The 23,216-nt window shown below is 52.0% G+C and overlaps 2 protein-coding genes across 3 annotated transcripts in view; one reads left to right on the forward strand and one right to left on the reverse strand.

The window, feature by feature from the left end:
* The window catches only part of VAMP7 (vesicle associated membrane protein 7), a 16,631-nt gene extending 374 nt beyond the window's left edge, over positions 1-16,257 (forward strand). The window contains exons 2-8 of one of the 2 annotated variants that reach the window (XM_027696237.1): positions 6,008-6,165; positions 7,769-7,826; positions 9,103-9,240; positions 13,086-13,176; positions 13,459-13,526; positions 15,221-15,313; positions 15,526-16,257. In XM_027696237.1, the coding sequence (XP_027552038.1) occupies positions 6,020-6,165; positions 7,769-7,826; positions 9,103-9,240; positions 13,086-13,176; positions 13,459-13,526; positions 15,221-15,313; positions 15,526-15,594 (663 nt within the window). In that variant the 5' untranslated portion in view covers positions 6,008-6,019 and the 3' untranslated portion in view covers positions 15,595-16,257. The remainder of the gene's footprint in view (positions 1-6,007; positions 6,166-7,768; positions 7,827-9,102; positions 9,241-13,085; positions 13,177-13,458; positions 13,527-15,220; positions 15,314-15,525) is intronic. The other variant, XM_027696238.1, reaches the window with a different exon arrangement.
* A 2,257-nt stretch (positions 16,258-18,514) lies between these two features.
* Positions 18,515-23,216, reverse strand: part of LOC113973681 (SLAIN motif-containing protein-like) — a 26,083-nt gene continuing 21,381 nt past the window's right edge. The window contains exons 5-7 of the mRNA XM_027696093.1: positions 21,918-22,055; positions 21,509-21,827; positions 18,515-19,592 (exon numbers count right to left, since the gene is read on the reverse strand). Of these exons, the coding sequence (XP_027551894.1) occupies positions 19,526-19,592; positions 21,509-21,827; positions 21,918-22,055 (524 nt within the window). The 3' untranslated portion in view covers positions 18,515-19,525. The remainder of the gene's footprint in view (positions 19,593-21,508; positions 21,828-21,917; positions 22,056-23,216) is intronic.

The following is a 23,216-nucleotide window of genomic DNA, read 5'->3' on the forward strand; positions in this document are numbered from 1 at the left end:
TGGTGTTACTGGTGTGACTGGGAGCAGAGTGTGTCAGGGATGTTCCACTGGGTGGTTAAATTATTGAATTAATCGACGGATAATCCCAGTTGTGCTGGCACCACTTGGAGGGCTTTTCCAACCCCAGCGATTCCCTGATTCCCATTCCCTGCTTTGGGGGGGGTCTGTGTTACCTCTCCAGAGAGCTGCTCGTTCAGTTGCCATCGTGTTCTGTGTCTTTATCCCTTTCCAAACCTTCCAGGAAAGGTTTCGTTTCCGGGCCTGGAAAATGAAACTGGACTCGTTTCTTTCCGTACGGATGCAGCGAGGGAGCCCGAAGTAAACTCTGTGTGCAGAACTTGGGATATAAGCTTGGGCACAAATGTCACGTTTCTTGGGCTTAAAATGAGCAGAACAGCGAGAGGGACTATTCCTTTAAGGAAATAACCACTTCCAGCTGCCCAGGAGAGGCGGAAGGGAAGCCTGGGCCGGTTTCTGCTGAGCTCACCGTGCTCAAACGGCTCCTTTATTGCACTCGGGCAGTTTGCAACTCTCAGGGTTGCAACACCTCCCTTTCAGGCTTAAAACCGGCACCAGCGTGGTGCCCTTTGCTTTCTGTAAGAGGATTTCTGGAAATGCAGGCAGTGCCCTCCTGGCACAGGCGGGGAATCTTCTGGGCCAGGAGAGGCACTTGAAAACAAGAGATCGACCCCACGGGCACTGGAGACTGACCCCGTGTTTCTGATGTTCTTGTTTTTCTGTGCCCTTACAGTAGGAAGGAATTCTTCCCTGGGAGGGTGGGGAGGGGCTGGAATGGATTTCCCAAAGAAACTGTGGCTGCCCCATCCCTGGAAGTGTCCAAGGCCAGGTTGGACGGGGCTTGGAGCAACCTGAGCTAGTGGGAGGTGCCCCTGCCCATGGTAGGGGTGGAATGAGATGGGTTTTAAGGTCCCTTCCAACCCAAACCAGTCTGGGAGTCTGTGGTTCTTGACTCACCTTTGTGCTCCATCCCTGAGAGCTGCCAATCCCTCCTGGCCCTGCTGAGGGGCTCTTTGGATCCGTGGTGTTTTCTGGGGGGCTGAGGGATGCAGCCTTTTTCTCCCTTCCCTCCTCATTTGGAGCCTTTCCATGCCAGGCCCACCTGGTATCTCCCGAGTGAGTTTTTCTTTTAGGAAGGTTTGGTCTTGGCTACTTCCAGCCATTTAATATAGTGAGTTTAGACAGAAAACAGTTCTGCAAAGGGGTGGATTTTAATGGATTTCATTCCTGAATTTTGTAACCACTAGGGAGGGATGTCTCTGTCAGGTTTGTGTGACTAACAGGAGTGACACGAGTGTTACAGGGCTGGGGAGATGCTGCTCAGGGAGAAAAATGCTCCTTGTTCATCTGTTCTACTTCATTTAGGCCCTTCTGCTCTAACTGGGGGCTTTGTCATGGCAGAGAAAGGGCTGTTTATCTCCTGAGTAAGGTGAGGACTGGGAATCCAGGGAATTGAGGATTGTGGGATCCTACAGTGACAGTGAGTGTCACCTCGCTGGGGTGAGTCCCGCAAATATCCAATATTAACTGAGTGGAGACCTGTGGAAATTGTCTAACTCACTTTATAATCCCTCAGCTGCTCTGCTCTGGGAGTTGAGGTTTCCCTTTGCTCTGTGGGCTCTGCAGCCCTGAGGTCTCTCGTGGTGTGTGTGACAGGGGGAGGCTCTGGGGCTGCGTTTCCTCCAACAACTGCTCCTTTATGCCAGCCCTGCTGGGTGACTGCAGCGGGCAGATGTGCCTTTCCTGGTGCTGGGCAGTCACCTGATTGCTCAAGAGGCTTAGTGGTGTTTGTGGTTCCAGGCTGTGACCTGGTGTTGCACCATGGGCCCGATGCAGCCTGGCCTGGCCAAAGCCTCTGTGTCCTGGCGGATCCAGAGGGGACAGGGCTGGGCAGGGAATTCCCTCAGGTTCCTTAGTGCTGCTGCTGCTGTAACTGGTCACAAATTCCCTGGCTTGTGTCCCTCCTTGTTGGCAAAACTGGGATTGGTGGCACCTGCAGAGCTCAGGTGTGGAGTGAGCGGAAGCCGGAACAAAGTGCAGTTTGTGTCCTCTGGATAAATCAAAGCTACCATGGGGGGGGAGGGTGAGTTAAGCTTCTCTCCTGAAGGCCAGGACAGTTGAACTTATTATTTTTTAGGCCACAGTTGTTGCTTTTTGGCTGGGAAAATGTGCTCTCTGCGGCCTGGTCAGACAGGAGGGAGCCGCTGTCTCCGATCAGCAGAAACCAGGACCAGCTGTGTGGTGTCAGTTAATCCCTGCTCTGTACCAGATCCCAATCCCAGAATCCCAGAGTGGTTTGGGTTGGAAGGGGCCTTAAACCCCATCTCATTCCACCCCCTGCCTGGGCAGGAGCACCTTCCACTAGCCCAGGTTGCTCCAACCTGGCCTTGGACGTTTCCAGGGCTGGGGCAGCCACAGCTTCCCTGGCTGTGTTTCTGCCTTTCTCCGTGCTGTGAGCAGCATTTAACATGATTTTTCTGAGGTTTAGTTTTGTTTCATCCTTGTAAACTCGTTGGGTCTGGTTTTTGCCTTGTCCTCTGTAACAGCTTCTTCAGGTGGAGGTTCCTGCAGGAAGGTTCCAAAGAGTTGCTTGTTCCTTTATGTGTCAGCTCTGAGTAATCTCCCCTTTGGCTCTTTTTTCAGCTCAAAATGCTCCTGTCTTAAATAATATTTTGAGCATCAGGTTGAACTTTTGGTCTCTTTAGGTCTGTGGAGGGGGAGGGACTTGTGATTAGTAACTTACTCATGCTTGACTAGGGGTAGGTGAGCCTTGCCTTGGAGCACTTCTTGGTGACCCTCACACTCCCATGTCTGCAACCCCCTGGTTTGAAGAGCTGACAGGTCAGCAAAATATCCCTGGACTCTGCTTTTCCTGCTCTAATGCAATCAGCGTGTGGTCGATGCAGCAACTTAAGACTGGCTTAAAAATAAACCCAGCCCAAAGCCCAGGCTGGCAGTGGCCTCCTGGGGCAGGATGTCCGAGCTCAGGGCTGCACAGCCCCCCTGCATGCTTTGGGAGTGTGAGCCTGGGAGCTCTTCCAGGGCAGATTTCTGGGAGGAATTAGGAATTTGGGGTAGTGGGGCAGCCCTGGAGTGCTCTGGCAGGTGGGCTCAGGGAGGGGCTGTATTTTCTAAGAGACTTTGCAGTGGCTTGGCTCTGCCTGTCGTGGGATGTTCTTGGTAGTTCCAGCGTTGCAAGAGATGTTGGCAGTGGGTTTGTGAACTCCTTGAAGGCCCTGGCTGTAAACTGGGAGCACTGGAATTTCACAGGCCTTGGCTTAATCAAGTCTTAATTGTTCCATGTATGAGAAGAGCAGTGAGGAGCAGAGTCCTGTGAGAGCCCCAACCCCAACTGGACCCTGGGTCTGACTTGGGGGGTCACCTGCTTTGCTGCTTGAAGGTTTTACTTCCTCTTCAAGTATTTTTCCCTGGAAAAAAACCAGTCCTGAGCTTGTGGAGTCAGTGATTGTCTGTTCTGGCTGTGTGGAGTCAGACCCTGGGTAGCTCTGGCTGGGGGGAGTGGAAGAACAGGAGAAACTCGTGATAAATTCTGCTCCAGGGTGATATTTGTTTGATGGTGATTCTTTTCCCCCATCAACTGTTTTTTCTGGCCTCATGTGAACACTTTTCCTCCCTGATAACCTGTGGGAACTCTTCAGGGGATGTGTTGTGTGAAGAATTTGCCTCTGCTGGAACCTGTTCTTGACCTTTGTTGCAGGCAGTGAGTGATCACCACTTTCTTCCCTGCTTTATATTCTTTCTCCTTGGATATCTTTGTGCTGAGGAGTTTCCTTAGGAAGTGTGTCAGGGGAAAGCTGTTCCCTTGCTTTTCCAGGTCCTGTTACCTCCACAGCCATCTTCAGGTGGATGTTGATGTTTAATTGACCATGATAAGCACGACCTGTCCTTAAAGATCTTACAGAGAAAAGAATTTGGGATTTTTTTTTCAGTAATTCTGCCAGGCTGGATGTCAGAGGGCGGTGGGACTGTGGGAGGGAACAAACCCACACCTGGCTGTTTGTCACCTCTCTTTATTGGCATTTACTGTCAGGGTTAGATGGGATATTGGGAAGGAATTCTTGGCTGGGAGGGTGGGGAGGGACTGGCACAGGTTGGGCAGAGAAACTGTGGCTGCCCCTGGAATCCCTGGAAGTGTCCAAGGCCAGGTTGGAGCAGCCTGGGCTAGTGGAAGGTGTCCCTGCCATGGGGTAGAACTGGATGGTATCTTTAAGGTCCCTTCCAACCCAACAGAGGACTCTGTTCTCTGAATAAATCCATGAGTTTATTCCTTTCCCCTTCCAATGCTGAGCTCCAACCTGTGGGAGGTTTGGGAGGGAGGTCACCTGGTTGCTGCTGGCCAAGCCTGGCTCTGGGAAGCTCAGAGTGAGCCCCACTGGGGTGGGGGGTGGTTGGACCTCACTAATTGAAGGCTGAATCTCATTAATTGCTGTGTTCCTCCACCCCCTCTGCCACTGGGGCAGCAGTTCATGTGGAAACATCAACTCTCCAGGGCAGATCTGCTTGGACAGGCCTGGGTAGGACCCACCCCTGAGCCAGAAGAGATCAATAAGTCACGTCAGGCAGTGCCAGGGGGATGGAAAGTCTGGCCTGTGCTCAGGCTCTGCCTGTGCTCCTCAGAGCCTGAGGACAAACCACCCCTTCTCTCCAGTGCCTCTTCCTAGAGAGGTCCCCAACTCCTTGGATGCCTTGAAATAGGTGTGTGAAGGTGTTTCTAGACACAGATATTTCTAGACACAAATCAAAGCAGGCAACAAACAGGGAAGTGCAAAGTGAAAAATAAGATTTTGGGGTTTTGCAGGGTCAAAGGTCATCCTAAGTCTTTCCCAGGCAGAAAAGAGGCTTATTGGGTGTGTGGGCTGAGTGGAGCAGCTCTCACAGCTGTGCTCTGACATGTGGTTTCATGTGTCAAATCTGGGGGCTCACGGTAGATTAATGTGATGATACTTGAGCTGATTAAGTGTGTCCCTTTCCATGCCAGCAGGGATGTTTTTCCAGCTCTGGAGAGACTTAAGGAATCATGGAATGGTTTGGGTTGGAAGGGACCTTAAAACCCATCCAGTGCCACCCCCTGCCATGGGCAGGGACACCTTCCACTAACCCAGGTTGCTCCAAGCCCTGTCCAACCTGGCCTTGGACACTTCCAGGGATGGGGCAGCCACAGCTTCTCTGGGAAATCCATTCCAGCCCCTCACCACCCTCACAGGGAAGAATTCCCTCCCAGTATCCCACCTAACCCTGCCCTCTGGCAGTGGGAAGCCATTCCCCCTTGTCCTGTCACTCCAGTCCCCCTCCAGCTCCCTTGGAGCCCCTCAGGTACTGGAAGGAGCTCTGAGGTCTCCACACAACCCTCTCTTCTCCTTCCCAGCCTCCTGGCCCTCACACATGTGCCCTGTGTGACCTGCCCAGCTGGATCCATGGGCAGGAATGTTGCCTTGGAGAAATCATGTGTTGCTGAGGACAAGTCCTGAGTTTGCAGAAGTTCCGCCTGCTCTGAGAAGAGCAGCTCTGCTCTCACAGGAACCTCGAGGCAGCACCCACTGGGTGTGTGCAGGGTCCCCCCGTGTTCTGGTGGGACTCTGAGCAGTGATTTTGGAGTTTGGGAGCAGTCAGAGCTCAGGCCTCAGCCCTGGGCAGCCCCCCTGCAGGGAAGGGGGGTTTGGGCTGTGTCAGGAGCTGTGGGACCGTCACTTCCTTCGTGCCGGTCACGAGAAAAAACTGCAGGATCAGCAAGAAAAAAACTCGAGGAACAGCTGAAGAGCCAGAAAAAAAAATAAAATAGCACTAACAGGTAGAAATCCAGGTGGGAACAAGGCAGGGAGGATTCCCTGAGTGCAGGCCACGGTGGCAATCAGAAATTTTCTAGAGATCATTGGAGTTTTGGTGTCGTCGCAGCAGAACCCGAAAGGGGAGATGGGAGAACTCCGTGGTCCTGCTGTCCTGGAGCTCATCCCAGTGTTTGTGTTCCCAGCAGTGGGAAGCCATGGCCATCCTGTTTGCTGTCGTGGCGAGGGGCACCACCATCCTGGCCAAGCACGCCTGGTGTGGGGGGAACTTCCTGGAGGTGACGGAGCAGATCCTGGCCAAAATCCCCTCGGAGAACAACAAACTGACCTATTCCCATGGCAGGTGAGTGACCCCCTGGGGGGCTGGCAGGAGAACAGGAATAAACTGCCTGTGTTTGGGGTTGTTCTCCTGTAATCTTGTCATTTTTTGCTGTCCCAAATTCCCGTGCAGCGTAACCAGGATTTAAGTTTAGATTTTAGTTATAAAAAAATCAAACTTTTCTGGTTTGATACGACTCCAAAGTGAGCTGGAGCGTGCCCAGCTGGGGAACCTTTGGAGTTTGGCTTATGGAATCTTTCCCTGGCTTTTCTGAAGCTTGGACACGGTAAAACTGTGGATCGCTTGTGGATCCTGGGGGCTTTAGGAGGAGTGGTGCTGGCAGATCATTGGAGTCATCCTGAGCTGCCACAAATCCAGAAGGGTTTTCCCAGGATTTTTCCAGCTCTCTGAACAGCCCTTGGGATTAGATGGTTCATCACCTGAGGTTTATTGCACATGTGAAGTAGGTGAGTCCGTGTGCTGGGGAGAAAACAGAAACAACTGTGGCAAACAAACTAAAACAACTGTGGAAAAAACAACTTTAGAGGCCCCATTTCAGCCCTTTTTTTTGGGATTGGCAGCAGGGCAGGATCCTCTCTGCTGCCCAAGCTGATGTGTTAGAGCTGCTCTGGCTGCCTGAGGATTCAGGGTGAGGATTGGGATAATCTTCCCTCATCCTTTCCTGGTTTGGGAGCCCGAACAAGTCCCTGTGGGAGATGTTTTTGAGGAAACCCAGGGCTCTGACAAACCTTGGCTGCTGCATCTTTTCTTTCCTGCTGTAATTTTTAAGGATACAGTTATTTCCTGGGAGTGAAAAGAAATAATTTTGCCTCAAATGCTGTTCAACCAACTAAAAAGCTGAGTTTTAGGAGGGCTGTAGTGCATTTTTAGAGAGAACTGAGCAGAACAGGAAAGCTGGGAAGCTACAACGAGCACAAGGAGCTGTTCCTCCTGTCTGGAGTGTTCCAGGGATCCTCTGCCTTGCCACAGTCCCAGCCTGGCCAGAAAATTCCCTGATGCCTTTCTAAGAGAATTTCTCTTCTTCTGAAACAGGAAAAAAACTCCAGTTTCTTGGAACTCTGAACTCCTCAAACTCATTTAATGGGTTCTGTTTGTTTTTAAGGAGAACTTCTGTGTGCTTTTTATGATCTCCAAGGAAAACCAGCCGTCAAGAATTCTGTCTCTGCTGTTTGGATCCTTCTAGGAATCACTGGGGAGCCTGCAAGGTGGTGTCAGACAAGCTGCACCTCACTCCTTGCAGGAGAGTTGTGGATATGCCAGGATTTTTTTTATCTTTTCATGGAAACAGACCCTCAGGGCAGTTCTAGCCCACTCCTAAAGCTTATTTTGGTCTTGTCTTGATGTTATAAGACAAAACCTGAGTGTGGAGCTCCTGAGCTGTGCCCTTGGAGCTGGACAAGGCAAGGCTTTGCAGAAGAATTAATTTGCTTTATTCTGGAGTTTGTAAGAGGTTCCAAGTGCTTCCTGGGGGGAAGCTTTTGGGAATGCACAGATGTCTTCTTCCCCAGCCCCTGAAGGCCCCACAGGCAGCAGTGCCTTCTAGAAAATGAGTCCTGTGGCAGCTCCAAATGATCTTTTTTTTTTCCTTCTTTTCACTTCTCTGCAGTTACCTGTTCCACTACATCTGCCAGGACAGGATTATTTACCTCTGCATCACAGATGACGTGAGTATTTTGGTTCCCAGCAGGTTTGGGAGTCCAGCTGTCAGTTTTTAGTGAGTGCTGGTCTGAGGTGCCTTTTCCCCCATGGAAAATGCTCGTGTTGTCATTCCCATCGGTTCCAGCTTTGATATCCAAGCCTGGAACTCCAGCTGTAGACTCACAGGATGGTTTGGGTTGGAAGGGACCTTAAAAATCATCAGGGACACCTCCCACTGCCTGTGAGTTGGTAGTTTTGAGGTGAAGTCCTTGGTTTTCCTGGTTCCTCTCCCAGCAGTGCCAGGGCAGTGGGATGGGGATGCAGGGACCAGTTCAGTTGTCAGTGCCTGGTGCTCCTCAATTCTGGAAGTGCCAAAGCCATGTGCTGGTTTAAAAGTTAACCAGCAGGGGAAATGAACTCAATTCAAAAGAGAGATTTATAAGTCAGAATAACAATTTATTAAAATAATGCAATAAGTACAATTATACAGACAGACAATTGGTTTTAACCCACAAAACCCAAATGTATAACCCAGCACCCTGGGGCATGAACAAAAGTGGTGTACCTTGGTCCCCCGAGTCCAAAGTAAAGGGAGAGGGGAAAAACCTGCTGGTGGGAGAGCTGCTGCAGTCTGGTCAGAAAGTGGTGATTGCAGTCCAGTCGAGGGTGGTGGTCTCAGTCTGGTTGAGAGCGGTGGTCTCAGTCTTCCTCTGGATCCCACGAGTGGTGGAAAGGTTCCGAAACTCCCAGTTTCTATATTCTCCAGTTCAGGTGGGAGTGCTCAGTCCCTCCCTCAGAGCGGGGAATTCCATAAAAGGGGATCAGGATGCTCAGTCCCTCCCTCAAAGAGGGGAATTCCATAAAAGGGTATCAGAGCGGGGAACTCCATAAAAGGGTATGAGGACAGGAACATCTTTCCACCTCGCAGGCCTCTACTGACAACAGTTTCTGGGCAATGGCATGGAAGGCTATAGAATACACAGTTTTGGGTTACACCCATCCAGTGATGAATTGGTCCCAACCGTTCTAACCAGGACAAGCCAAAACTTCTCCCTCAGTGCAGGAAGGTGCCAGGCACTGAATTAGAACTGTGGATATCCAGGCTGGGAATGCAGCCTGGAAACAAGGCAGGGAGAATTCACAGTGGGATCACTGAGTGGTAATAAAAGAGCTCTCAGGCTGCTCTTCCAGCCCAATGCCAGTGTCACACACAGACACACCAGTTAGAACTGGGAGTTACAGTCTCTCTCTGACTGGCTCTGTGCATGTTGTCATCCCTGGTGTCTCTGCTCTCTCTTCCAGGACTTTGAACGATCCCGAGCCTTCACGTTCCTGAATGAGATCAAGAAGCGGTTCCAGACCACGTACGGCTCCCGAGCCCAGACAGCCCTGCCCTATGCCATGAACAGCGAGTTCTCCAGTGTCCTGGCAGCACAGCTGGTGAGCCCTGTGGCTCCAGGGCACTTCCCTGGCAAGCCAGACCTCTCCCAGAAATTCCCCTTGGGTTTGCTCCCTGGGAACTGGCTGTGGAGCCGGGCAGTGGGTTGTGCTCCCCACGCTCACCCTGCAGCACCCCACAGTTCAGGGGGGGACTGGGGGATGGGTTAACTGCTTGGACCAGGAGATCAGAGCTTAATGGGAACACTGGAAATGTCCAGGCTGGTTCCAGTTACCACCCAGTGCAAGAGAACGTGGCTGTCACTGAGAGCAGGACAAATGTGTGGTACTCCTTTGCTGCTCAACTTCAGAACTTGAGTGTCTGCTGATCCCTGACTGCCTTTCCCTTTTCCCTTTCCCTTCCCTTTTCCCTCTCCCTTTTCCCTCTCCCCTTTTTCCCCTTTCCCCTTTCCCTTCCCCTTCCCTTCCCAGCAATTCCAGTGGCTGCTGGAGTGTGACAGGGTGTTTGCTGGTGGCACTGTGGCCTTTTCAGGAGCAAAGACAGCTGGGCTTGGGTTACACCAAGTGCAGGACTGTGGTGAACTCTCCAGTTGCACTGAGGCTCCGAGGGTTTCCATTCCCAACGTAGGAGGAATGGAAGGAAGGAGGTTCAATAGCAGGATAAATAACCTGTGGCAGGTCCCTGAGTTGAGATTTGCCTTGGATGCTTCCAACCCCAAAATGACAAGGGTGAGGGGAGCATCCCTTCCCCCTCCCAGCTGGGATGAAGTTCAGGATGCTGCATTCCCAGTCTGTGGAACACTGTGGTGCTGGCAGGGGGAGCTGCTCCCCTGCTGTGGCTCCAGCCTGGATCCTGCACAGGCAGAACACTGTCAGTCTCCTTCCAAAGAAATTCCCAGGTTTCAGAGGACTTTTTTGGCCACTCTGGGGCTGTTCTTGGACTCCTGGAGGGAAAGGTAGAGCTGGAATTTGCTTCTCTCTTGGAGCGTGGGAGTTGTGTGCTGGGCTCTGGCAGAGCCTTGATGTCCAGCCCATTTTTGGGAGAGCCCTTGGCTTGCTGTGGGTTTGGATTTGTGTGTTTGAGGTGCCACACAGGACAGGTTGGAAATAATTGGGTTGTTTTATCTCTTTTATTCCCAGCAGCATTTGAAGGAAGGTTTGCATCTCCCTCCTAGAACCAGATGCATTTCACAGAGCAATCAGTTAATTGTCTTCTAATTAACTTGCCTTCCCTTGCTGTATAACCAGGGTCTGCAAACACCCTGTGCTGCTGCAGTGGGGTTTCTGTGGGGGAGAGGGAGGGGTTAAAGCAGTTTTTTGGGTTTGGGATTGGGCTGCTCTTAAAACATGAGCTTCCTGTAGAGGGAATGGGCTTTTCCCTGGGATTTGGGCTGCAGAGCTGCTCTCCCAGCACCCCCAGCAAGGGCTGGGGGAAGGACAGGGAATTCCTACAGGGAATAATAGCAAGTGAGATGAGTGGAGCCAGCTGGAAGATGGAGAAGGAATGAAGAACTGCTTGGTGACTGCAGATCAATAATGTTATTAGTGCACAAACCCTCGGGCTGCAGGGCTGCAAGGAAAAGGCTTTGGATCTCTTAAGAGCCCTTAATTGACTACAAACAACTCGATAACCTGGTTTGGGGTTGTTTGTGGGGCTTTTTTTTTTTGAGATCTCCCTTGAATTAAAGCCAAGATGTCCTTGGAATGTTGGCTTTCAGGGCTTGTCCACCCAGGGCAGTGGGGTGGGAGTTCTCAGTGCTCTGCTGTGCCTGGGGAGGGTGTTGGTGCTGCTGTTCTCCACAGAGGCTTTGGCTCTTCTGATCTCTGGGAAGTGCCAGGTTTGGGGGTGTTGCAGGTGCAGGAGGAGGGGAAAAGCTCTGGTTTCTCAGTGCAGGAATTCTGGCCCACTCCCAGTTTGTGCTGAGGTGCAGGGGGAAGCAGGACCCTGAGGTGGGTGAAGGTAAAGGGAGGATTTGCCCTTGCACTGCTGCTGCTGCCTGAAGTTTGTCCTGGAATTTGGGACAGGAGCCACGTGTGGGTGCCCACAGTGAGTGGGGAAGGGGGTTTGGAGAGTCCCAGGAGTTCGTTTCGGGAGCAAGGAACAACAATGCCAGTGCATAATAAACGAGATGAACTTCCTGTGGGTGATGGGATGGAGTTTTCCTTCTCCACCAGGCTTTGACATGTGGGGACTGAACCTACACAAAGTGCTGACTCAGCACTTTGTGAGCTGCTCGGGGCTGGAATAAGTTTAATGAGTTGCCTTATCGGAAGAGCCAGGTGGTTTTTGGAGCTGATATTCCCCTGAAATCCCAGCTTTTCCAGGTCCCTAAAGCTCGAGAGGAGCTGCCTGTCTCAGCTCCTGCATATGGATGGAGTCCAGGCCTCAGCCAAGAGCAGTTCAGTGCTGACAGAGCTCTTCCCTCCCTGCTCCAGGCTGCCAGCCTGGCTGCCATTGCCTCGGTGCAGGAGCAGGGATGTTTTCCAGGTGATCCCTGTCACTGGTGGGAGGCAGAGATCCCACTCCAGCTCAAGGGCAGAGCACACACAGAATCCTGGGAAGGGAGGCTGTGCTTCCAGTCCAACCAGTGACTAGCTTTGATACTGGGCCAGTCTGCACCTTGTCCCAAAACTCTCTCCACTGGAGCAGTTCCAGAGGAGCTGTTGGATTGGGTGCTGTGCCCATGAGGTACCAGGTGGGTGCTGTCAGTGTTGGACTCTGTCAGATATGGATTTCAGTTAAACTCCTGTCCAGAAGAAAACTGGGATTGAAGCAGCCAGGTGGGTGACCATGGAGCAGAGCAGCTGTGATGGGATCAGGGACTTAAAATCCATGCAGGAAGAGCAGAACTCGGTTCCCTGATGCCCTTGGTTTCCCTCCTGGGGTTCTGCAAACCCTGAGGCTCCTCTAAGCTGGGGGTTGGCTTGTGCTGCTCCCACCCCCCCCCGGGCTGGGCAGGGATCAGGGGGTCACTGGGGTCCCAACTGGGGGAACTGGAGTCACTGTCACTTCCCAAGGGAATGAAGGGGCAGGGATGACAGGAGTGGTGCAACAGGGAACGCACCAGAGGGGCTGGAGAGCAGCAAAGCTCTTGGCAGGTGAGCTGGGAGATCCTCCTGGCTGGGTCCAGGCTGCTCCTGTATCCTGCTCCTGTTGGGACACTCCCAACTGGCCACCTTCAACATTCCCAGTCCACAGGCACTCCTTACCTTGACTGGATCTCCCTCTGAGGCCACCTGTGGAGATGGATCCACGCTGTCCTGTGGGATTGCAGGGATCCCTCGCTGTGCTCTAGAGAAGCTCATCCAAGTGTGCTGCCTTCAGAAATAGTTCTGAGCTGAGGAGTGGGGCTGGGACCCCTGACAGGGAACCACAGCTCCTGCCTCCTGCCTTAACTTCCCTTCCTTGCTGCCAGTTGCTTCCACTTCCAAAGGAGGCTGTCACTTCTGGGCCCTCTGGGCACCAGTGTGGGAGCAGAGGGGAGGTGGGATCTGTAAATGGCTGAAAAAGTCAGATTTTGGTCTTCCACCCACTGATAAACACCTTGGGTGGTTTGAAAACTCCTGTTTCTGTCTGTGCTGTTCTGCAGGGACCAGAGTTGCCTTTTTTTTTGTTAAAGATCTGAAGTGGAACGTTGAGGGTCCTGTTTTCACTGACTGTTTTTGTTGAGGTCCTGCTACCACTGACTGGTTTTGTTGAGGTCCTCCTGTCACTGACTGTCCTTTTTGAGCTCCTGCTGTCACTGACTGTTGGTTTATTGAGGTCCTACTGTCACCAACTGTTCTTTATTGAGGTCCTCCTGTCACTGCCTGTTCTTAGTTGAGGTCCTGCTGTCACTGCCTGTCCTTTTTGAGGTCCTGCTGTCACTGCCTGTCCTCTGTTGCAGAAATACCACTCGGAGAGCAAAGGCCCTGACCAGGTGGCAGAGACACAAGCCCAGATCGATGAACTCAAAGGAATCATGGTCCGGAACATAGGTACCTGCTTCCCTTGGGAAAAGCTGCCTGGAGCCCCTTTCACTTTGTGTCACACCAGTTTGGGTTTTGACAGGTCTGACCATCCAAAACAGAGCTGGAATTTACCCAAATTCAGTCCCCACACGCAGCCCGTGTGATGAGAGGCTGCTCCTGAAATCCCTGGCAGTGCCAGGAAGGCTGGGAATTGCATCCCAGGGCTCGTGGCTTGGGGTTGGGTGTTGGAAGCAGCTTTTTGCACTGGGATTCTACCTTCCAATCTGGATTTTTGTCTCTTTTCTCCAGACCTCGTGGCGCAAAGAGGGGAGAAGCTGGAGCTGCTGATCGATAAAACAGAGAATCTTGTGGATTCGGTGAGTCTGGGGGAGAACCTGGAATTGGGAAATGAGTGTTCCTGCACCCCAGGGAGCAAGGCAGGGGGACACCAGCATCCAGAGACACTTAGACAGACACAGGAGCACAGAGTCCTGCAGGGAACCCTTCCCTGGGTCGTGTCTTATCCCTGCCCTCCTTGGAGCTGTTTCCCAGCTGCCTCCCAGTCTGGGAAAGATCCAGATGAACTGGAAGATGTGAATCCATGCAGTTGTTCTGATACAACAAAGGGGAAAGTGGAGCTGGTTTCAAATAAAAAAAAGCTGAGCTGTTCCACCTAAAGAGTCTGTGAAGACTCTGGAGCTTCTCCAAGTGTTTCTAAAGGAGGGAAGACTGAAAAAAACCCTTAATTTAATGTGATTCTAAAGCACTGTGTTATCTGGTAAAGTGCCCAGTTCCTGTGGCATCCAACCCTCCAAAGCCAATCCTGGAGTTCCTGGATCTTGTGGGGATCTCTAAGGTGTCAGGAAGTCCTTGTGCTTTGGAGAGGCAGGAGAGACACCTGGAGCTTATCCAGCAGGAATATTGTCCTCCAGCTCCCAGGTGTTCAAACCTTGCCAGGTCCTCGGGTGGGAATGCTTTAGGGAAAGGGACTGGAATTCCTTCAGGAGTTGGGCTGGATTCCCATGGGAGCTCTCCCAGGGAGTGCTGGTTCTTGGAAACCATGCAGGAAATGAAGGGATGGGATGGGTCCAGTGGGAATGTCCTACCTGAGTGTCCTGGGAGATCCAGGGCTGATTATCTCCAGCCTGGGAATGGGCTCTAAGTCAGGAGTGCAGTTCACAGGGATGCAGTTTCTGCCCAAGGGGTGGTTTGTGGGAAAACTGGCAATTCCCAGCAGAGTGAGCTGCTGGATTGGCTGGATCCAGCCACTGCTGCCTTTCCCTGGACAGGAGCATCCCAGGAATCCCTGCCTTGACCCAGCCTGGTGGGTGTTTGGGGTTGTTTGGTGACCAAAAGCTATTTGGAAGGAGTGGAATTGCAGGATACAGAGAGGAGACTTGGAATGGGACAACCACAGGCTTTCCAGAACAGGTTGCCCAGAGAAGCTGTGGCTGCCCCATCCCTGGAAGTGTCCAAGGCCAGGTTGGAGCAACCTGGGCTAGGGGAAGGTGTCCCTGTCCATGGCAGGGGGTGGAAAAGATGATCTTTAAGGTCCCTTCCAACCCAGACTGTTCTGTGACTCTGTGAAACGCAGGAGGCCCAAATTCTGGAGGAATGTTCTGGCACTGAAGGACTTGTCTCACCCCTGGGGTTTGGCTGGCAGGAGTGGCCCTATGGATTGTCCCAGTTTGGCAGGTGTATTTACACTGATTAACCCCTGGAATATCAGTGGATCTGTAAATATTTTGGAGCACTTCAGTTCCCAAAAGGTCAGAAGTGAGATGAGAACCCCACCAGTACTCTGAGACAGACCAATCCCTGTGGGCAGCCCCCAGACCTGGGGATATTCCATGTTTAATCCTTCCAAGCTGGCTCTGGACTTACTCACACACTTTATCCTGTCCCTGGAGCTGTGAGAGAGTTTCTCTTGCTGCCTGTTCAGTTTTGTGCAGGAGCTAAATGGCTCTGGAGGAGAAAACTGCCCCAGTTTGGGGAAGTAGGGAAAAGCATGGATCTTCTTGGGATCCAGCTTCCTTTGGGAATGAATTCCTTGTTTTCCTTTCCTTTGCAGTCAGTCACTTTCAAAACAACCAGCAGGAACCTCGCCCGGGCCATGTGCATGAAGAACCTCAAGCTCACCATCGTCCTCATCATCGTGTCCATTGTAAGTGTGGAGAACCTGGGAAGTCTGGAGAGCCTCTGGAAAACACCAAAACCTGTCCTTGGATCCACGTGTTGCTGCAGGGAGGGGCAGGGGGAGGAGGGTGTTGGCCAAATTCTTTAGGGGTTTGGTAACTGGAGTTTCCAGGTGTGTGGCAGTTGAGCGGAGGATGGAAATCCCTCGTTCTCTACAGAATTCCCATTTTCCCTCCCCAGGTGATCCTCTACATCATCCTCTCAGCGGTGTGTGGTGGGCTGGCCTGGCCCAGCTGTGTGCAGAAATAACCAGAGCTGCTGCTGGTCCCTTGGAGATGAGTCCCAGGAGTGTGAAGAAGCAACCTACGGAATAACTCACCCGTCACCTCTGCCACCTCCTCATCCCTCCATCCCTCCAGGACTTCAGACTTTTTGCCTTATCACCCCAGAGGGGCCCAGAAGGAGCTGTGACCTCCAGAGTGGGCTGGGCTGGATTACTTGAAGGGATTTCTTTGTTCCTTTTCCTGTCCCCATGAATCCCTTCCTTCCCTGTGTCACTGTGGCTTTGCACTCGGATGGGGAACGGGCCTGGCCCTGCCTGTGAGGATGGAGCCAGAGGGTGGTTTGGGGGGGGCTGAGCCAAACTAACAGGGCAGGGACGAGATGGTTTGAGTTTCTACAGTTCCTGGAGATGCACATCTGGCCACAGGTGGCTCTCAGTGCTTCAAGACGGGAAGGTCACGGCTCTAATCCTGGTGGGAACAAAACGAATGGGGCTTTGTGCACTGAGAGGTGGGAAATCTCCCTTTTCCTGGGGAGTTTTCCTGCAGGTGGAGGGGGTCACCTCAGCGTTTGGATTGGCTGCCTCTTCATCCTCACTTCTTCCTCATCTCCCCCTTGGTTTGTGGCTGGGTGGGCACAGTAAAGGAGGCGGCTGCACGTGGTTCTGGCCGCAGTCACGGATCTGCTTTCTCCCAGGTTATTTCTCCTGCTGTTCTTTGGAGGGTGGACTGGAACGAGTACAATGCTGGCACTGGCTGGGGTGAATTTGGGGGCCAATCTGTTGCTCTGGCTTGATCAGGTGTCAGGGAGCTGCTGGTTGTGCTTCTCCTCCTGTGAGTGCTAAAACCACAGGACAGAGAAGGGCTGGAGGTGCTGCCTGGGGACTCTGAGGGAGAAAGGCTCTGTCAGAGGAGGCAGGAATGGGCTCCTCTGGGAAGAGTTCAAACCAAACCCAAGGCTGAGAACCAAAAGCAGGCTCAGCTGGGCCATTCCTGTCTGAGCTGCTCCCCTGAAGCACCAGCCAGGCCTGGCTCCTGGGGGAGTGGTTTCCACACTTCTGTCCTGGAGCTGATGGGCTCCTGTCCCAGAGAAGAACCAGAAACACCCTTCACGTGGGCTCCAAAGGCATCTGCTTCCTTTATCCCAGGGGAGTGGGCTGGGGTGGTGGTAGAGGAAGGGGTGGCTTCATTTGGGGACTGAGCTGGAGCACGTGGTTGGTGCTGTGGGGTCCTGGTGACACAGGGAGGGGGGTGATGTGACACTGCTGCTCCTTCACTGTCACACCCACCCTGGAGCTTCCCAGCAGCTCCCACAGAAAGAGTTCTCCTCTAAACTCACAGCTCCTTTGGATTTGTGTTCTGCTGGGCCCAAACTTCACCGAGGGTGATGGGACCTTGATCCCCCCCCCCCAGTGAGAGAGGCCACTGGCACCTGCTTCTCTCCCTGTAAATGGAATGTAAAGCTTGGAGAAAGCCCCCCCTCAGCTCCTGCAGCCCCTGTACAGCTGTGCATGTTTAGGGGGCCTGGTGTTAATCCTGTTCATTTCCATGATTTCTTGTCTTATGTACAAACAATTTTTAAAGAAAAAAAAAAGATCCTTCCTTTCCTTTCAAAGGATGCACTGAGGCATTAGTGTAAAAACAAAAGGTAACTTGATTGATTTCAATAAAATTCCTGTACAGAAAGCAGAGCTCCTTAGTTTTGTGGAAGCCTTTCCACCTACCTCGGGAATGCCGGGTTAGGGTTGGGAAGCAGGTTTGTGTGTCAGGATGAGGGAGTTGGATTTCCTCTGGAACCTGCAGGAACTGCTTGAGTTGCTGATTATTATCTTGGTCGCATTTTAATGCTATCAGCCAGGGCTCAGGATGCTGGAGAATATTGGAGGCTGAAGGGAGAGCACTGGGGGTGAGAACAGCTTGGAAAAATGGAATGAGAAAACCTGAATTAACAGCTCCTTAGGGGGATGGGTGCTCAGTGTTCCCCTCCCGAAGCTGCTTCCAAGTGTTGGTCAGCATCAGATTTGTATTTAAAATTCCCATGAATCCAAGCAGAATCCAAGCTCAGCACCTTTCTGCTTCTCAGGAACTGTGTATCCAGGTCTGGCTCTCCACAGCCATCCAGGCTGCAGAGACCATCCCACCTGCCTGACAGGCTTTAACTAGAGTATCACCTTCAATCATTAACATTTATCTGGTGTTCATTTATCTGGTGTGAAGGATCCATAAAAAAGAGCAGCTCTCAACTCAGGCAGTGCCTGGAAAACACCAGTGTGCTCCCACCTTTGGAATATAATAAAGGCAACAGGAGTTGCCTCAAACAGTACAGAAATCAAAGAGAAATGTTGCTGCTCTTTTACCTTTCAGTGCACTGGGAAGGCAAGATCAATGGGAATAGGTTCCACCAGTGGAAGTCTTAGGAAAGAATGTTTTCCATAAAGGAAGAGCCCAAAGAGGGAAGTGCTGGGAACCTCCTGAGCTCTTGGTGTAAAACCAGTGGAAGTTTGGAGTCAGAGAAGGAGCAGTTGAGGCTCATGTGCCTCTTCTCTGCCCTGTAAAAGTCCATAAGTGGTGGCACTGTCCCTATAGGTGATGTGACTGGGTGACACAGGACCACCAACTGTCTGTACCTCTCTTTTTCCTTGATCACAAGTGATCTCTGCAGTGAGGGGCCCTGGCAGAACTCCCTGGATTTAGTTCTGCTTAGGCCACGTGTGGATGTTTTGGGAATGACACAACCTAAGTTTTCCTTTGCCAACACCCACCTTGTCCTTCTGAACTCCAAGGAATTCAAGGGAAATCTCACTCCTTGCATCCTAAGAGACTTGGATGGAGCCCTGTTTACCCAGGAAGAGCTCTAAGAGAGTCCAACCTGTCAGGAAAAGCCTCATTCCTGGCACAAAACTCACTCCAAGTCAGGCTGGCTGTTGGAATAAAAGCAGATCTCATTCAGCACCATAACATTTTATTAAACTACACTATTTCAAGGTCACATTGATGGCAGGGAGAATGTTGCTATCAGTGCATATTTCCTGGACTAAGACTGTGTTTGGAGCATCCAGCACTTGCTGAGGGAAAGGACACTGGAACAGAATCCTTAAGAGACAGTAAAAAACTTCTACAAAAGTCAGGGCAGTTGGGAACCAGCTGAGAGATCAAACCCTTCAAGCCAAAGCTGTCAGGGAGGGTTATTTTTTAAAAAAGTTTGCTCTTACCTGGTGGTAACCTCCTCTCAGCTGAGGTAAGGTGGTGCTGGGAACCAGCAGTTTTGAACTGGCATCCCCCTGTCCCTGCCTGTTCACACCCCACACAAATATTGTGTACTGCTCCTTCACTCGTGGCCTGTGCTGACACCTGCATACAACAGTTTGAAGTGTTCTACAGTTATAAAAACCTGCTGCAGCTCTAGACCAAACCATAAAAAGTAGCAGAAATACATTCTATACAGAAGTAAAAAAACAAACCAACCAACCAACCAAAAAAAAAACAAACCAAAAACCAGCTGAGTTTCAGACAAATATTAGAGCACATCAGGTTGGATTTAAAAAGTCTTAATTCTAACACCTATGTCACTATTTCTAGTCTCCCCGAGCTCTGCCACCCCACAGCACTGGCTCAGAGCTGCTTCCCGGCACAGAGAGGACCCTCCCAGCCTTCCCAGCCCCCTCAGGAGCAGGGTCACAGCCCAGGTTGGGGGTGACAGACCTTCCCAAGGGCTGCAGGCAGGGGGGCAGATGAAATAAGGCCATTTGCAGTCTTCCTGGGAAGACTCGTGGTGGGTCGAAGCCGTTGCCGGTCCCAGCGCGGCGAGGTCGGGCTCTTGGCAGAGCAGGAGGTGGGGCTGCTTCCCAGGAATCTGAGGAATATGTACATGAGTCTGCAGGGAGAGGGGGCTGGAGGCTCCTTGCCCAGGGAGGTGATGCCCAGCCAGCTGGGGCTCTGCTCCACGGAGGTCTTGGGGGTCAGTAGCACCCATCCTTCCAGGAGTCGTCCTCGGGGGCCGGGGGGGTCTGTGCCGACTGAAGGAACCTGGGTTGGGACAAAAAAACCAGCTCAAGCCAAGCCCCAGTGAGCTGTGATGGCCACAGGTTTGAGGATTTACCACCATCACCATCTCCCTGCCCCGGGGGAACTGCTGCTGGCACACCCTGGGCACCAGCAGCACCAATTCCAGGCAGTTTAGGGGAATTCAGTGACTGACAGTGATCCTGCCAAGTCACCAACACCTTTTACTGGGGGTTTATCCCATCACTGAGCCCAAGAGAAAGACTTTTTCCCTGCAAATACAGCTGAACACATGAAAAATAATCAGGTTTGCAGAGTGCTGCTACAAATTACGAGATTAAAAGCTCTCTTTTTAATGTGTGTTTAAAGAAAGTAGACACATTTCAATTTAAGGCTGCAATGGGACATAAAACAAGCAACCCTGTTTGCTTATTAGTCTGATATCAGCCATTTCATAATAATAAGTCTGAATCTACCTAATTTCCCTCAATCATGAAACTCTGCTGTACAATTGTAGCTGCAAAAAATAGCAACAAGAGCAAAAATTGTAAGGTTTTGGCCACCACTCTACGTGCTCTGCTTTCACCCTGTGGTATAAATCATGTTTAAATCAAGCCTTGTTCATTTGTCCCACTTTTCAAACCCTTCTAAAACCTGATTAGGCTTTGGACAACCTACAGACCTGGCTAAAGACTAAGGAAATAAAAAAACCACCAACATGTATTTTACCAGAGGCAGTTTCAGAGGCACCAAAGTAGGTCAGCTGGGAAGATTTTGTTAACAGTCCTTTGGAAGGGTTTTTCCCCTTCCCAAAAATACAAGTATGCACCAAATATGTGCCATAATGCTCATTTTCATTTCTAACACAAATCAGTTTGAGCTTCTTCATTTTCCCGGCAACCACCTCTGTTTAAAAAAAGCATTTATTTTTTAAAATGGATTTGATATTGACAGGTTTGCTCAGAGATTATGTGGTAAAAGGGGTATCTCTCACCAAGTGATGAGTCCCAGCCTGGCAGTTCACACAAAATTTAATGTCTGAGGTATTTAAGGGACTGGGACCCTTTGCTTCTTGATTCACTGGCCAAGAATCTTCCAAGCTGAGCCCTTTCCTGTCTTTGAGGGTCCCCAGCCACAATCCTACACTGGAACAGAGTTCCCAGGGTGGACTCTCAGTGGTGGAGTCCCCATCCCTGGAAGTGTTCAAAAAATGTGTGGATGTGGCACTTGAGGACACAGTTTAGTGGTGAACAAGGTGCTGGGGATGGGTTGGCCTTGATGATCTTTAAGGTCTTTCCCAACCTTAACAATTCCATGATTTTGTGATTCCATCTAAAGTTATTCAGTAGCTCAGATCCAGCTCCATACCCACATCCCACTTCAGAAAATGAGATGGAAGTGACTTAAGGAAGGAATTCTTCCCTGGGAGGGTGGGGAGGCCCTGGCACAGGTTGCCCAGAGAAGCTGTGGCTGCCCCATCCCTGAAAGTGTCCAAGGCCAGGTTGGACAGGGCTTGGAGCAACCTGGGCTAGTGGGAGGTGCCCCTGCCATGGGCTGGATGGGCTTTAAGGTCCCTTCCAACCCAAACCAGTCTGGGAGTCTGTGGTTCTTGACTCACCTTTGTGCTCCATCCCTGAGAGCTGCCAACCCCTCCTGGCCCTGCTGAGGGGCTCTTTGGATCCGTGGTGTTTTCTGGGGGGCTGAGGGATGCAGCCTTTTCCTCCCTTCCCTCCTCATTTGGAGCCTTTCCATGCCAGGCTCACCTGGTATCTCCCGAGTGAGTTTTTCTTTTAGGAAGGTTTGGTCTTGGCTACTTCCAGCCGATCTTTAAGGTCCCTCCCAACCCAACCCAACCCATTCCATGATTTATAAACAAGTTTTCCTAATCTGTGAAGTAAAGGTAGGCACTGGAATCCACGAGGTTTGAAGCTCCCACTCACCTCCTGGACGGCGGCGTTGCCTTTCCCTTGGGCACCGCGATCCCTCCGCCGGCCGGCCGTGCCTTCAGGGCGGAATTTTTGGCCACGGTGACCATGGTGGTGGTTCTGGAAGTGCAACTGGTGCTGGAAGAGCCCGTGTGAAGCGAAGGGGCCTGTGGCTTCCTGACTGCAGAGCCAGGAGCCGTGTAGCCGCAGGGTTTCACCGCTTGCCTGGTGGCCAGCAGGGAGTTGGTGCCCGAGCCGGCCTTCCCGGGCTGTCGCACCGTCAGCGGGGACTGCCCGGCACCCGAGGAATACCTGAGCTTGCTGGGAGTCAGACCTGCCCGGGGAACACAGCAGCAGAAACACTTCAGGTCGGTTCAAGAGGGGAAAAGGGGACGAAGGCGGATCTGGGAGATGTGGCACTGACCTGCTGACCGCTGCTGAGTCCTGGGAATTCGGCTGCTGGGCACCTGCAGGTCGGACTCCAGGCTCCGACTGCTCCTCACGGAGTCGAGCGCGCGCAGGCTGCTCCGGGCCAGGTTGGGCATGCTGTGCCTCAGCTCCTCTGCAAGCAAAGCACAGCCTGTTTGCTGCTGCTGCTGCTGCCCATGGAGGTCACCACGGTTTAGGTTGGCTCTTGAAAAACGCACTTAAAAGTAGAGGAGTCTTGTATCTAGTTCTCAGCTTCCAGGTCATAACATTTTGAAATCATGCGGTCACCGAGGTTGGAAGAGACCTTCGAGATCATCCAGTCCCACCATCACCCCAGCACCAACACAGTCACCCCTAAGCCATGTCCCCAAGTGCCACATCCAGGCACATCCTGAACACTCCCAGAGATGGTGACTCCACCGCCTCCCTGGGCAACTCATTCCAAGGCCTGACCACTCTGACAGTGAAATAATTACTTCTAATACCTAATCTGAACCTCCCGTGGTGCAACTTGAGGCTGTTTCCTCTTGTCCTTTCACTTGGGACATGGCACAAGAGCCCGACCCCTCCCAGCTCCACCCTCCTGTCAGGGAGTCGTAGAGAGCAAGAAGGTCCCCCCTGAGCCTCCTCCTCTCCAGGCTGAGCCCCCCCAGCTCCCTCAGCTGCTCCTCATCAGACTTGTCCTCCAGACCCTTCTCCAGCTCCATTCCCTTCTCTGGACAAACTCCAGCACCTCGAGGTCCTTTTTGTAGTGAGGGGGCCCACTGAACACAAGACTCAAGGTGTGGCCTCACCATTGCCCAGCACAGGGGTACAATCCCTGCCCTGGTCCTGCTGCCACACTATTCTTGATAGAGGCCAAGTTGCCACCAGCCTTGCCCAGCTGGGCACACTCTGGCTCACATCCAGCCAGCTGCCAACCAGCATTCCCATGTCCCTTCCTGCTGAGCAGCTCTCCAGCTGCTCTGCCCCAGCTGTGTGGGACATGTGTGTCACCATGACCTCCAGGGGCTCACTCTAGGAGCTCACCTTGGCTGTTGGTGTCCCTTCCTGCTGATCAGCTCTGCCCCAGCTGTGTGGGGACACATGTATGTCACTGAGATTAGCTCAGTTGGTTAAAACACGGTGCTAATATGGCCAAGGTTGTGGGTTTGATCCCTATATAGGCCCTTCCCTCACTTAAGAGCTGGACTCAATGATCCTTGTGGGTCCCTTCCAACCCAGAAGATTCTGTGATTCACCATGAGCTCCATGGGCTCACCCAAGGAGCTCACCTTCACTCCTGGTGTCCCTT

The sequence above is a fragment of the Neopelma chrysocephalum genome, unplaced genomic scaffold (genome assembly GCF_003984885.1).
Source record: "Neopelma chrysocephalum unplaced genomic scaffold, ASM398488v2 Primary Assembly neopelma1_105, whole genome shotgun sequence".
NCBI lineage: Eukaryota > Metazoa > Chordata > Aves > Passeriformes > Pipridae > Neopelma > Neopelma chrysocephalum.